This window comes from Lissotriton helveticus, chromosome 5_1, assembly GCF_964261635.1.
Source record: "Lissotriton helveticus chromosome 5_1, aLisHel1.1, whole genome shotgun sequence".
NCBI classification, from domain to species: Eukaryota; Metazoa; Chordata; class Amphibia; order Caudata; family Salamandridae; genus Lissotriton; species Lissotriton helveticus.
The window spans coordinates 701,269,223-701,282,655 of record NC_136065.1 but is presented as its reverse complement, the minus strand read 5'-3'; the positions used below and the strand labels follow the sequence as shown (position 1 = coordinate 701,282,655).

Sequence of the window (13,433 nt, the reverse complement as noted above, 5' to 3'; positions counted from 1 at the left end):
AAACATGCTCTCTCAATTTATGTTGACAGATCCAAGGAATACAGAACATCCAATTCTCTGTTTGTCACTTTTGGTATCACAGGGAAAGAGAAGTAAGTACCCAAGATCACACTAAGCCTCTTGATCAAAGAGACTATTTCCTTGGCTTATGCCTGCTCGAATCTTCCAAGACTTTCTGGCCTGCAAGGTCCCTCCACAAGAGGTGTAGCTACCTCTTAGGTGGAATTTAAAGGTGTGACAATAGAGGAGATTTTTAAGATTCGGAACATGGGCCTTTACACACCTTTATTGGTTGTACAAATGTTTAAGAGATTTTGGCATAAAATCTCTTAGTATTGCTTTATTTTTTGGTCTCCTGGGAATTATCTTATCAAAGGCTGATACTTTGTTATACCTCATAGGTATTGGCTGGGTCGGGGAAGTGGGATTACTTACCGGTAATCTACCTTACTCTTAATCTTACTCATTCTTGACCCAGCCATTTGTTACCGCCCGCTCGCCATCCATGGTATTTTGGCCTTCGATACGAGGCTTGGTGTTACGGGGAGTGCTGGCGGAGGTCTACATTCTTGTAGTACCTTGCTGAGGGTGGGTGGAGTTAGATAGTATTTACTGTTTTGTATCCTGTCCTGGGATGGGGCAACTGAACCTGCCTGATAGGTAAGGACTAGTTCAAGAATGAATAGGACTAAGAGTAATTAAAATTATCGGTACGTAATCGTGCAGTACTTACTTACCTGGCATGCCAGTATGTTCCAGCCAGAACCTGTTTATTAATGCCCCACCTGATAAAACAACACCCTTTCTAGACAACCGGTAGAAGATCCTTGAAGGTTCAGAGCCCGAAATGATCTAACATCATTTATCCCCATCTCCAAACGATGCTGGTCACCTCCTTTTCAAGCACTCCTTATAACCAAACTTTTCAGCAGGCCTCCAAATAAGACCAATGGCTACATGGCAGGGAATGAAAAATGAAAGAACGCCAGATCTAAGTTCTTCGTAGATACTGGTTGTGCTCTAACTCTCATGTACTTTGTTCCTTACCCTGTCTGTGTTTTTTACTCTTACAGTGCAGTGCTCTGAAGTGGCCTTAGTGACGTATAGAGCAAACACAAACACCCTTAAATAAATAAATGTACAGCTGTACTTGTGCAACACGATACATGCCAACATTTTTAAAAACACAAACTGTAAACATGCAGCATATTGTGATTACAGATCTTTGTGAACAAGGTAAACATTTTATATTGTACATATTACCTTATCTGTACTTTTGATTTGACTTTACTTGGATATTGTTTATTTCTCAAGTATGGGTAAACCTAAGTTGTTATAAAATACCTGTGAGTACTTACACACAAACCTTACAGTAGCTTTGTGCACAATCAACCCACCAACTTTGTGCCATAACAAATACTCACCCACAGGAGGGAAAATATGTTATCGACATTATTAACATGTTGTGTAAAAATCCCTATCCGGTACGCAGATTAAACTATATCCATTGGAGAGAAAACAAATCTTGAGCCCTCACCGATGGCTATCTTCCTAATCTGGCACCTCAGTGGTACGATATCCAAAAAGAGTTTGATGGAGTACAAATGAAAGAGAACAACAAATAGGTGCAGCTATATTTTATTTTACAAATGTGTAGACATTATTGGAAATGGATAGAATAACGATTATTCATTTTAAACAGTCAACAATATTATTTTTTATTACTTTTGGAGGCTGTATATTTTATCTGCCGACCGCAGCCTGGACTTCGCACTCAACAGTAGGGTCATCTTTTCTGACAACTCTGGTTTCACATGCCTTGTAGTCCAAAAAAGTCCTACAGTTCTTCCTATCGTATTTCACAGGTGTGACATATCTACAATAAAAGAAGAAATGTGAGTGTACCATCATATGGTGAAAAAATACATCTTCATCTTCATCATGTCTCTTGAGTGCCATCAGTTACCAAGCCATTCTGGTTTGCATGTACAAACCTGCACACAGCTAAACGTTATAAAGGAAATGCTGTAAAAGTTGAAAAAAAAAGCACTATGGATTCAAAAGGTAAAAATAATGTCCTTATATAGTGCTATTTATTTTACTATCAGCCCTACTGTGCAGTAGCCACACTGTTCTGCAATAGCTATATAGTAAGTGAGACCCACTGGCTTTGCCAAAGCTGCTTAGATCTTAGATCTTGGTACGGTTGGATATGCTTTTAATCCTCGCAGTCAACGTCAAGAAAAGAGGGATGGGGTAAAATGCTTCCTGCAAGCTTGGTTGGCGGATCCCTCTTCAGTCAAGGCCAGTGCCAAGTCTGATTTGCTTATGTTTAGTCAATGGAAAAGAAAGCAAAATTAGAATGGGTTGGAATGGACCTCAAATAATTTTCAGTGCATAAGGTACACCCAGAGGTGGTTTGTATAGCGGATTTTGCATAGAGACGTAAGACTGAGTGGGGTTAGTGAAGGGCTTGGACATATGGAGGCTTGAGTGCTCAAAACACATCAAGGCTGTTAGTGCCAAAGACAACAGTTGTTTGGTGACGACAGGATATTTATATAGCACTTGCCCACTGGTCTTTTCTTTCTTACACACCCCTAAGTGTCAGTGGAAAACTTAATATCCTGAGTACAGTGGCAGGCTAATGATTAGGAGCAAGACTAGACACTTTTTTTCAGAATTATACACATTCTCTAGTGCAAATAATTCTAGCACTTCTCCGTCACATTTTTGCTATTTTTAGTAATTTTGTAATATGAATATATTGTACTTATGTATTCCATTTAAAATACCCATGTCTTTTATCCCTCCATTCATTCTTACATCTTCTGGCAAGTAAAAACATAAAATAAGCATCCATAATGTCAGTCATTTTCCTATTGTGTAGTGATATGGCTTTTAACAATTTGCACCAACAAAACACACAGGCATGGCTTTGGCAGCTGTAGTAGTATAAACTTACTCAGAGGGAAGCACTGGACATGGGTAGGAGGAAGAAGGGACATTGCTAGGTTCCCTCACACACATGTTACTGGTTCAAAACATGCATTTGAGGAAGATGCTTCCTCACACCCATAAAACACGGAAACGATATGCAGCAACAGTGTAGGGTTTATTAAGTATAGGTGTGTGGGGTGTTGGAGGAGAAATATATGTTTCGGGGTTATATGAGCATTTCACTGTGTGGGGTTATGTGGGTAAATTTGATCATGTTTTGATATGGGGTGAATATGATGGGGACAGATTGTTATTGCTGTGGTGTGATGATGCAGTGGAAAGAAAGTAATTACTTGCCTGTAACAATTGTTTTGTGGATTAGATCTCTTCTTGAGCCACATCCTCTACATTTATACCATCCAGTAATCGGTTTTGGACATAGCTTTGAAATGAATATACCTTTTATTTGTGGGCACCAATCTTACCTGTAGCGAATATGAGTCTCAAGAATATGAACAGTAGGCCCACATTGCCTGAGAAGTAGCCACCACCTCCAGATTCTTTTTGCTCAGGACTTTATTGGCCAAGCATGTACTGAGTATATTTTACTGAATTGCAAACAATGTGCTTGCACTGACAGGCAACTCTCAAACAGTTTCAAGCTACAGAACTACTTTTACTGGTAGGTAACTAGTTTTCTTTGCAGTATGAGACAACTCTAGATTGTATACAAATGAGGGAGGGGTTCCAATTGGGAAAGGCGAATTTACCACCCGGAGCCGACGGAAGAGGGGTAGGTCGAACGGTGAGGACACGGGAACAAACAAGTAAGTGCCCGCCATGGTAACCGCGCCCGAGGGACTCTAGCGGTTACCTTGCATACCGCGTAACTTTATAAGAGAGATAGAGGGGTTTTAACCCGGACCACCACCACTGCTGGGCCACTTACGATTGCCCGTCCACTAGGAGGCTTAACCAGGGTGGGCCCGACCAGGTTACTGATTGAGCGTCACTAACAATAGGAGATAGCGACTAGTTCACGAGGTCATACAGACTTCCGTTACTCGCCAAATGCAGCAGCTCAATACAAGTTCTTTGACACCCGGTATTCTTACAGAGGCATACTGGCTTGCGTTAATACACAACGTTGTATTAACTGACAGAGATTTTTCCACTTGAATATTTCAGTCAATTTTTAGACAGCCTTATACTGCCTGTGGCACGTAATAGGAATGTGGAGTTGTTCTAATCCCCCACTAATTAGGTATACAGCGTGGTTGACACATTTCCTGCCGTTATGAACCTATTAGTTGATAATCCTGTCCCCGGGCAGACGCACTCTTGTGGGTTTCCCTTACATTGACTCACCATTAGCAAGCATGCAGCTAGGGTGAGAGATGTTGGCCCGATTAACCTTGCTAATTGCGCCCAGCCTGATATTACCAGTAGGAGTGCAAGATCATAAGGAGGGACACTAGGCATATAATTCACTACCACTATCTTGTTACATCCAGCCTTGAGACTACAGAGGTCGTTACCCGATGTACTACCCTCCGGGTACTGTTGTTGTGCATATTCCTGACCATTTAGGGGAGTGAGACGCTCCCTAAACACTATAAGAATGCTGCTGTTGAAGATTTTTTAAACTGTATTTTGAACTGTATTTTTCCACAGGGGCATGTTCACCTCCGCGCTCACCGGGGACCATACTTCCCCTCGTTTTTAACTCACATGCTAGCCTACACCCACACTAGCATGCCACTTTGAGTGTATGAAGTCACCGTTGGTTTTGTGATTCTTGATATCTGTTGTGAATTGCTTTCGTTTGTCTCCCAACACAGGCAGATACAGCGCAAAACAGGTATAACATTGTTTTCACTTTATGGTTAAACATGAGTACGTAACTAAGGAGAACACTTAGTGTAGACAGTTTCCCTATTAGAATAATCTTCTGACATAGGTCATGACGAATCGCTTGTCACTGTACGTTTGCTAGAAACATGTCGACCAATTCCTGCACAAACTAGTCGAGTCTTGAATAAGGGAACATAATTTCCCATCGAGTACAGGCTAGTATTTTTATTTTATTTTGAGAAGGGAACCCCCAGAATAAACCTGATCGTGGTACCCCTAGCCCCATTTTAAATCACTAATGCGTCTATACCACACTGGCCCCACATCCACACTTCACCTAAACGGCTGTTGGATTGAAGATCTCCACCAAAGAGCCCCTCTTTGAGGTGCCGCCCGTTGGGTATTGCACCGCTGACCCAACGAGGAGCATTGCCAATGATGAAGCATGACACCTGCAAGGGTGTGTGAGGCCATTATATCCAACCAAAATGGATGCCCAACTGTAGGACTCCACTGAGACCCTACAGCTCCATAACACCTGTGTGACCCATACACTCACTTCCACTAGGAACAGCGCAGTATCTTGTTGGTCAAACGACTCTAGATTCACATGATGTGCATTGATTATACACCTTATTTTCTCCTTCGAATGAGGGTGTGAAGTGTGAGGCCCACATAGGTTTTTGATGGGTAGTTGTGAGCACAGATTCCTCACCAAGAATATTCCCAGGTGCCACACTGGATTCAGTGATTTTTACAAGCACTGCTCCCCACTAGTCGGTATGGCACAATATGGCACTGCACTGACTCCATACCTCCCTGGAATTGAAGGAGTGCAGGTGTATATAAGTACCCTCATTCCGCAATGATATCAGTTCCTTTTTTCTGTGCCCATCAATGTAAATCTGGAGCTTGCCACCCAAATTTGTTGGTGATCCAAAGATTTCAAATTCTGCACAGGCAGTGTGCCAGGTACGATGTCTTTACTGAAAACAACTGGAGTCAAGCAATGTCTTCTCTGCACTGCTTGGCTCTGTTCACCACTTGAAGTTGTGCAATAAGTGTTCCAATCTGCAGCTGAAGGCAACAGGCAGACAAAGGTGAAGTTTAATGTCATCGAGCATAAGAAGATGTTGTGTTTAAAACAGAAGTCCAGCTCCTGCTTCAACTCACAGGGCCATGCTCGGTTGACATCTCGGGGTTGGTTCTGTTTGTAGCCCCCTTCCTGCTCAAAGTCTTCCACTAAGTCAAAGTCAAAAATATACAAGAAAATGAAGCCAAACTCATCCCTATAGTCCCACGCAGTCTGGCGAGAATGCGCTTGGGTGTCACTCAAAGGATCAAGTGTCTTTGGACTCTGAACCGGTCACACATTTGGCCCGGGCATGCCTCAAATTTCCCAGGCTGCAGTGGAACCTGCTGCAAGTAGCAATTATCAAGGATGACATGCTACAAATTTCCATATGCTACCTGGTCCCACTGACATACCTTTGGGCCCAAAGGAGACACAAAAGTCCCCTGTTGAACTTTTCCCACCCATTTCTCACTGGACTGCTTTCTAAAGCCCCTTGCCTATGGCACAACGAGGATGTTCTGGACATTGACTCCAGCCCTACAGTCCAAACCAGCTCCTTCTATGTCTTTGATGATGCTGACTCTGCCGGCTCTGGTCTCTGATCCGGAAAACTGACGTCAGCAGTCGTCAGGCCTCTGTCACGCTATGAAATAACAGCCAGACTCTTGGCCTCAACCTCTCACCTGAAGCCAGTACTAGGGCTTGCTTAATGCCTCTCACAACATTGATAATGATGCCAAGGTGGACTACATGCGCCCCCTCATTAAACTGATGAAGGACTCTATTAAGACTTGCAAAATGCCAGTGGTCTAGATACCTCACAAGAGACTAAGAGGCACACGCCACGTGGTCCACCAATGGGAAAAAAGCCTTTTTTTGAAGTAGAAGTGTGAAAAGCAACAGAAGTGCTAAACTACAATTACTTATTCTGAAAGCCAAAGCCACTTTACTGACTAGTGACACCTGAGGACATTCACTCCACGACAGACGGTAAACATCGTTTACAAAGATATTTACACATTTGCATGCCATTACAATGCAAGCTGTTACAACGGCACAGACTGGAGTTGGAATAGTAAATAATACTATTCCATAATCCAGCACCGCCCCACCCCCACCCCACAGCAAGTCTTTATAATAATTTGTGTTGTAATGGTCTGTAATGTAACAACACAGTTGTTGTAATGAACGTGTTGTAATGACATGCGTTGTAAAAGCATGTAGTGTAACATGGCCTATTCATGAGAGACAGCAATTCTCCAACTCTTTCTCCCCTGTTGCAGCAGTCCCTAATTAGGGCCCTTCCTCTTTCAGGGTATGAACCTCATATGGAAATCCATCACATCAGAACGATGGGCTTACAGATTTTTTTATTTCTACCTTTTATTCCACCTTCAACAGAGCGATTTGTGGCATATCATGTCCCTATTTTGATGCCAAATGTCAATCTCCTGCAGGCCAAAGGCACATTTAAGTGGTTTTCAGATTCCAAGAGGAGCAAGGGTGCTATTGACTCTACTTCACCATGCAGAATAAGGACGGAGGCCTCAGGCCAATACTCAACTGCTGGCCATTGAATACCTTTCCTTTGAAGGACAAATTCAAAATTCTTACTCTGGCTCAGGTACTCTCTGCTCTGGATCCAAGGGCCTGGATGGTGTCCCCGTAATTGCAGGACGTGTATTTTCATACCTGCCCTACAGTCCCACAAGCTTAAATGTGGTTCATGGTGTGGTCAGAATGACAACAAACTTACTGTGCTGACCTTTGGCCTTACCTTGTCCATCCAGGTGTTTAGTTTAGCTTAGTTTAGTTTTTAAATTCATAGTGTGCAACAGCTACCCAAAAAGGGTTTCCCAGCGCAAAGGATAAATCTGTGCTCAGAGGAAAAGAACAAAGCAACACAGTTTATCTGTTGAATAGCCAGGTTTTTAAAGACTTATGAAACTGAGTATAGTTCATCTCATTTCGGAGTGCTGGGGGCATTGAATTTCAGAGCGAAGGACAAAGGGAAGAGAACGATCAACCCCCCCATCCGGGCTAGCTTGAATGTGAATGCCCCTTGCAGAGGCGGTGGTCAGGCCGTACCTTCAGAGGTCAGGGATACATGTATTTCCATACCTGAAAGTCTAAGTGTTCTAGGTGGGTTCACTACAGTCGTTCATATACTGATGACAACAACTGGGCTCTTGATCTCCTTCGGGTTGTGCATCAGTGAGCTGCAGTCTCACCTGAGATCTATGCAAACAATTCCCTTCATAAGTGTTATACTGGATACAGTGGTGTGTAAGGCCTTTCCACTGCTGCAATGAGGCCAGGGCATTCCGGATATGATGTAAACATTTCCAGCTTTGTTCTGGGTCTTGGTGAAGAAAGTTCTAGGGTTTCTTGAGCTACTGTCATCATGCATCCTTGCTTATCTTAAGCCAGAAGGAAGATGTGGTCTCTGCAATGGAGCCTACAGTTTCAATGTCTTTAGCACGACGGTCTCCCTAACAGCGTCAAGATTTCACCAGAGATGGTTCAGGACCTCATGAGGTGATACTCAAGCATCAACCAAACAATTGGCAGGCCCATATCATACAAACAAGGTGCTTTAGAGGCCTTGGACCATTGCCAGGAGGCTCTGTGCGGCTTGAGGTGACCTAACCAGCAGAAAATCTTTTTGGTGGCCAACCACATAGAGGGGTCAGTGAATGCCAGGGCAGAGGAGCTTACTAGACATCTGATGGTGGACCATGAATGGCATTTCCACCCCCAGGTGGGGCAGGGCATCTTCGATCACTGCTGGACTTGGCCCTTCTGGCAGGTTCACCCCTAAACCTTTTGCTTTTAATTCTGACCTGGTGTTAGTGATTTTTGGCTTCTGCGCACTTTACCACTGTGTCCCAGGGTAAAAGTGTGTACGTGTGGTGAGGTTGGCCTGCCCTCCCATAGGAATGCACGGGTAATGTATGTGTCCCTGGTAGTTCCTGATGTGTGGGGAGTGCGGGTGCGAGTTTGGTATGTGCGGACTCGTGTGATTAAATGCTGCGCGATGATGTGTTCGGCGTTACTGTGTCTAGTATGGAAGTGCCACTTCTAGAAGTTTGCATGTCTGTATAATTTATGTGAATTGGCTGTCTGGCATGGAATTGGCTGGAGCTGGCTGGTGAGCCTGGCTCCAGGAGTCAGGATGGGTCTGCCCCGGTGGTGAATGGGAGATCCGCATGTTAATGTGAGGGAGGGGTGCACCTGGGACCTGAACAGGGCTGGGCTATCACCACACAAAGCTGGCTCCGCCCTCTGTGGTGCGACTGAAGACCCTAGCCTTACTAGTGAATGGGAAGAGTGGTGGAGCACAACAGAGCGCTCCAAAACCAGCTGCGACTGGTTTTCCCCCACCCTGCAGACACAGACAAAGGAATTTGGTGTATAAAAAGGGGCTCTAACCCCTTAGAAGAGGTTCTCTCTTGCTGATCCTGACTTGAAGGGGGCCTGCTGCTGCTGGGCGCCAGGAGGACCGCCACTGGGACTGCCTCCCTGCCTGGAGGGCCCTGTGAGCTGGCCCCTGGGACTAGCCTTTGCCCTCCTGCCTGCATTCTAAAAGGAACTTGTCCTGGACTTGAGACTCTGGGCATTTTGTAGTGCCTGGGGTGCTTTCGTTGCATCCTGACAGGGGCAGAGCTTCTGAATTCCCCCAGCAGCATGGAGCTGCAATCACTTTACGAGGGTTTCCCCGGCATGGGTATTCCCCGGGACCTTGCTTATCCTAGCGGGTGCCACCCCGTGATTTTGCTGAGTTTGTCCCCCTGCATCGGCGGTGTGAGCCCTGCTTGTGTCTCCCCCCAGCGCGCCATCTCCACGAGACCAGAGTGTGGAGAGAAGATCCCCCCCCCCGGAAGGAAGCCGGTGAGTAGAAGTCGACTGGGGGGAGGAGGAGTGAGGTCGCACCCTGCCGGTACCTCTACCTCAAGCGGCCCCACTTGATAGCGGGCTGTTCTGACATCAAGGGGCACAGTTCTGTCCGAGCCCACGAGGCTCCAAGGCCATTATCTTTCCGAGTCCCCAGAAGAGGGACTCCAACGTGTGGCCAGCATTTCCTCAGAGTATACGAGGGATTCCAATGAAGCGGGGGCATTTGTTTCGAGTCAGAGAGGCTTCTATATTCCGGGGGCATCCCTGAGGGTAGAGCGACCCCGGTTGGCAGCTGGCCGCTCCCCCAGTGGGCAGCAGTTCCATCGAGCCCACGAGGCTCCAGGGGGCATTTTGATTAGAGCCCACGAGGCTCCCAGACTCTCACGTTATTTTGGGCCTATTGCTTGTGTGAGACCCCCAGAAGAGAGCCAGGAGGCACGCTGGTGCCCGGCTCAGTTCTCCAGCTGCCCAGCACTTAGTGGGCAGCTGCTCCATTTAGGAACCTTGTGCAATCTTCTTTGGCTGTTTCCTATCTAATGTGTTTGGTATAATACAAAGGCTATTTTATATATAACCTTGTGTGGAGTTCCTTTTGTGGGGGGCCTGGGGTGTTGTTGCTGGGGGTGCGTGCCCAAATAATTTACTTACATTGCCTCCGGGATAAGCCTTACTTCTTGTGTCACGTTGCCTAGAGGGTGAGCAGGGGTTATCTTTAGCGTGTAACTCCCTTGCCCTGACTACAGTGGTGGTTTCTGTCTGGCTTTGGCGCAAGCCTTAGCCAACCGGAAATCCCATTTCTAACAACCACCATTGAGAATGTGCAGTGCAGCATCTGCACACTAGAGTTTCATCCACAAAGGTAATTGAGAGAAGAATTCTGTCTGTGATGGCCATCACTATAACCTGTCTCCTGTACACGTTCCCGCCACTGCTTCTCCTGCCCTGAGTTCTGAGAAAGACAGCACAGGAAAAGACAATGCCCAAGTCATCTCAATAGCAGTGGAATCTGCCGGTCGGGTGTGGTACCCAGAGCTCATGAGCCTTCACATTTACATGTCGATCGATCCACCCTTTAAGGAGAACATACTGTCTCAGCAACAGGGGAGGACCCTGCACCCGAATCTCCACAACCTGCACCTCAATGCATGGCTATTGAGTGGATACACTTGATTTTTTTTAATTTGCCTACTGTAGTGGTAGATGTCATTTTTGTAGCCAAACGTCTATTTATGAAGCTCATTCGTGCAAGGGGAAGGGAAACATTTGTCCCCTGGTGTGGGGCACGTAATCTAGATTCTTTGCAGGCTATATTCTCATGAATTAAATTGTTTTTTTTTAATGGCCCAGAATGGCCTTGCAGTGGGCAAAATTAGGGGTTATTTGCTGGCCTTTTATATTTTCTTTATCTACATTCTCTCTTGAAATCACCGGCTCTGATCTGTTTTCTAAAGAGCCTGCTGCATATGCTCGAACGAAATTATTTTTTTATCATGCCTTAGTGAGGCATAATCTAGTTCTGACTTTTGTTTTGTGCAAGCATGTGAGCCTATGCACAGTGGGTTACTATGTCTTTTAATGATCAATAGAGTGTTGCTAATCGCCATCACTTCTTTGTACCAAGTGAACTACAGGCACTTGCCATGTAAGCTTCAGACACCACTTTTTTCCAGACAAATTGGTGCTGAGGCCTTTTGCCTGCCGTCCTGCCTAAGCTAGTACTACCCATCCATGCTAGTCAATTAATCACCCTGCCATCATTTCTGCTCCACTGCACAGTTCGAAAGAAAAGGAGAGGCTCCTCCATCTTGTACCTCTGAGAGCTTAGCATTTCTACATTGACTGTGCAAGAGACTGTTACCTGAATTAACTGATTTTTGTGGGGTTCACTCGAAGACAAGAAAAGCAAGGCAATACAAAAGAGGACTCGGTCCAGGTGGCTAGTCACCTGCATTTAAATCTGCACGCTTCAGTAGGCCTGTGGACTTATTTCACTGGGGTCAAGGCCTCTACAACTACCTTTGTAAGGGGGATGTCGGTTCTAGATAGCTGCCAGTCTAGAGTATGGGCATGAGTGTGGGCATGAGTACAGACATTCACAAAACATTATTGCTTTGACAGTCACGGCCAAAGGAAGGACCATTTTGTCAGCTTGGTCCTGTAAGACTTCCTTATCTGAGTCCACTTCTCAGACCTCTACCTTTGGGAGGTACTACTGTAGCTTCTATTCTAAAGGTGAAGAATCTGCTAGAAGTATCTATCAAAAGAATAAGTTGCTTACCTTCAGTAATGATCTTTCTGGTGGATAGTCTATCTAAGTGCAGATTGCTCACTGCCCTTCCTCCTGCCATGTTAGCTTTTGGCAGTTAGTGTGGGAACTGATTGTTCGAAGTTCTTCCTCTTATGTTCTTCCATGTCCACCATTGTAGCCCTCTTTGCACCTTTATTGTGACAACCACTAGATCTTTCCTCTCCCTCAAGGCTAGGGGCAGGTTGAATGTTTCAATTGGTGGAATTTTGGTTACTCTGCGCTACTCTTTATCCTGCTGTTCAGGGCAAAGTCCACCAATTGCTAAGTGGTGGATTTTTTCTCAGAAAATAAGAGCTGGTGAGCACAAGTGAGATTTGGCGACCCCTAGGGATATTTTATAATGCAGGCAGTCAAAGGCAGTCGCGAGCATTCAGGGTCACAGGGCTGCCCCTCGAGCAGATTTGCTGTCACTTAAGTAGATTTTCTTCTGGAGCAGCAGCAAAATCAGCTTGAATGGCCGCACGCTCTTGTGCAAAGCATGGTGCCTCTTGCATGATTTTTCCACATTGCTCACACTACTGGTTCTATATTGCAGAGCCAGCCAGCGCAGCTGCATGTTTTCTAACTGATGGTGGAACACTGAGGAATCTTTTTATGTAACTCAGCTGAATCCCATGTAGTGAAACTCTGTGATTTCCATCCATCACTACTCAATACCTGAGTATTGTTTCGTCAGACTCCATTGCTACCAGAGTTGTTTGCTTGGTGAAACGCTAATTCTGTGCCAAAATCTAGATTAGTAAATGTGAGCACCTTGGCCGAGCCGGGTGATAGCTAGCTAGTATTTTTAAATTGTTTATTTTATTCTGTGTTACTTTGCGGCGATTTTAAAAAATTTACTGAGCCCCTGACACTTACACCTACCGCATTGCTTTCGCGCTCCCCTCCGTGCCTCACAGACGACTAGGTGCTGTGGCCAGAGACGTGCTTGCTGCCCCCCTCACGACTTTGCCCTGAAAACTACAACTCCCTGTGGCATAGCGCGCCAGAAGGGACTACAAAAGGAGGGAGATTCTATCCCTCGCGAGACTCCATTGCTACCAGAGTTGTTTGCTTGGTGAAACGCTAATTCTGTGCCGAAATCTAGATTAGTGAATGTGAGCACATTGGCCGAGCCGGGTGATAGCTAGCTAGTATTTTAAAATTGTTTATTTTATTCTGTGTTACTTTGCGACGATTTTTAAAAATGTACTGAGCCCCTGACACGTACACCTACCGCATTGCTTTCACGCTCCCCTCCGTGCCTCACAGACGACTAGGTGCTGTGGCCGGAGACGCGCTTGCAGCCCCCTCACGACTTTGCCCTGAAAACTACAACTCCCTGTGGCATAGCGCGCCAGAAGGGACTACAAAAGGAGA

At 45.5% G+C, this 13,433-nt stretch overlaps 1 protein-coding gene across 1 annotated transcript in view; it reads right to left on the bottom strand.

Moving 5' to 3' along the window:
- Nucleotides 1-1,622: 1,622 nt before the first annotated feature.
- Nucleotides 1,623-13,433, bottom strand: part of LOC144754849 (beta-microseminoprotein-like) — a 124,609-nt gene continuing 112,798 nt past the window's right edge. Inside the window, exon 4 of the mRNA XM_078643104.1 lies at nucleotides 1,623-1,876. Within this exon, the coding sequence (XP_078499230.1) occupies nucleotides 1,744-1,876 (133 nt within the window). The 3' untranslated portion in view covers nucleotides 1,623-1,743. The remainder of the gene's footprint in view (nucleotides 1,877-13,433) is intronic.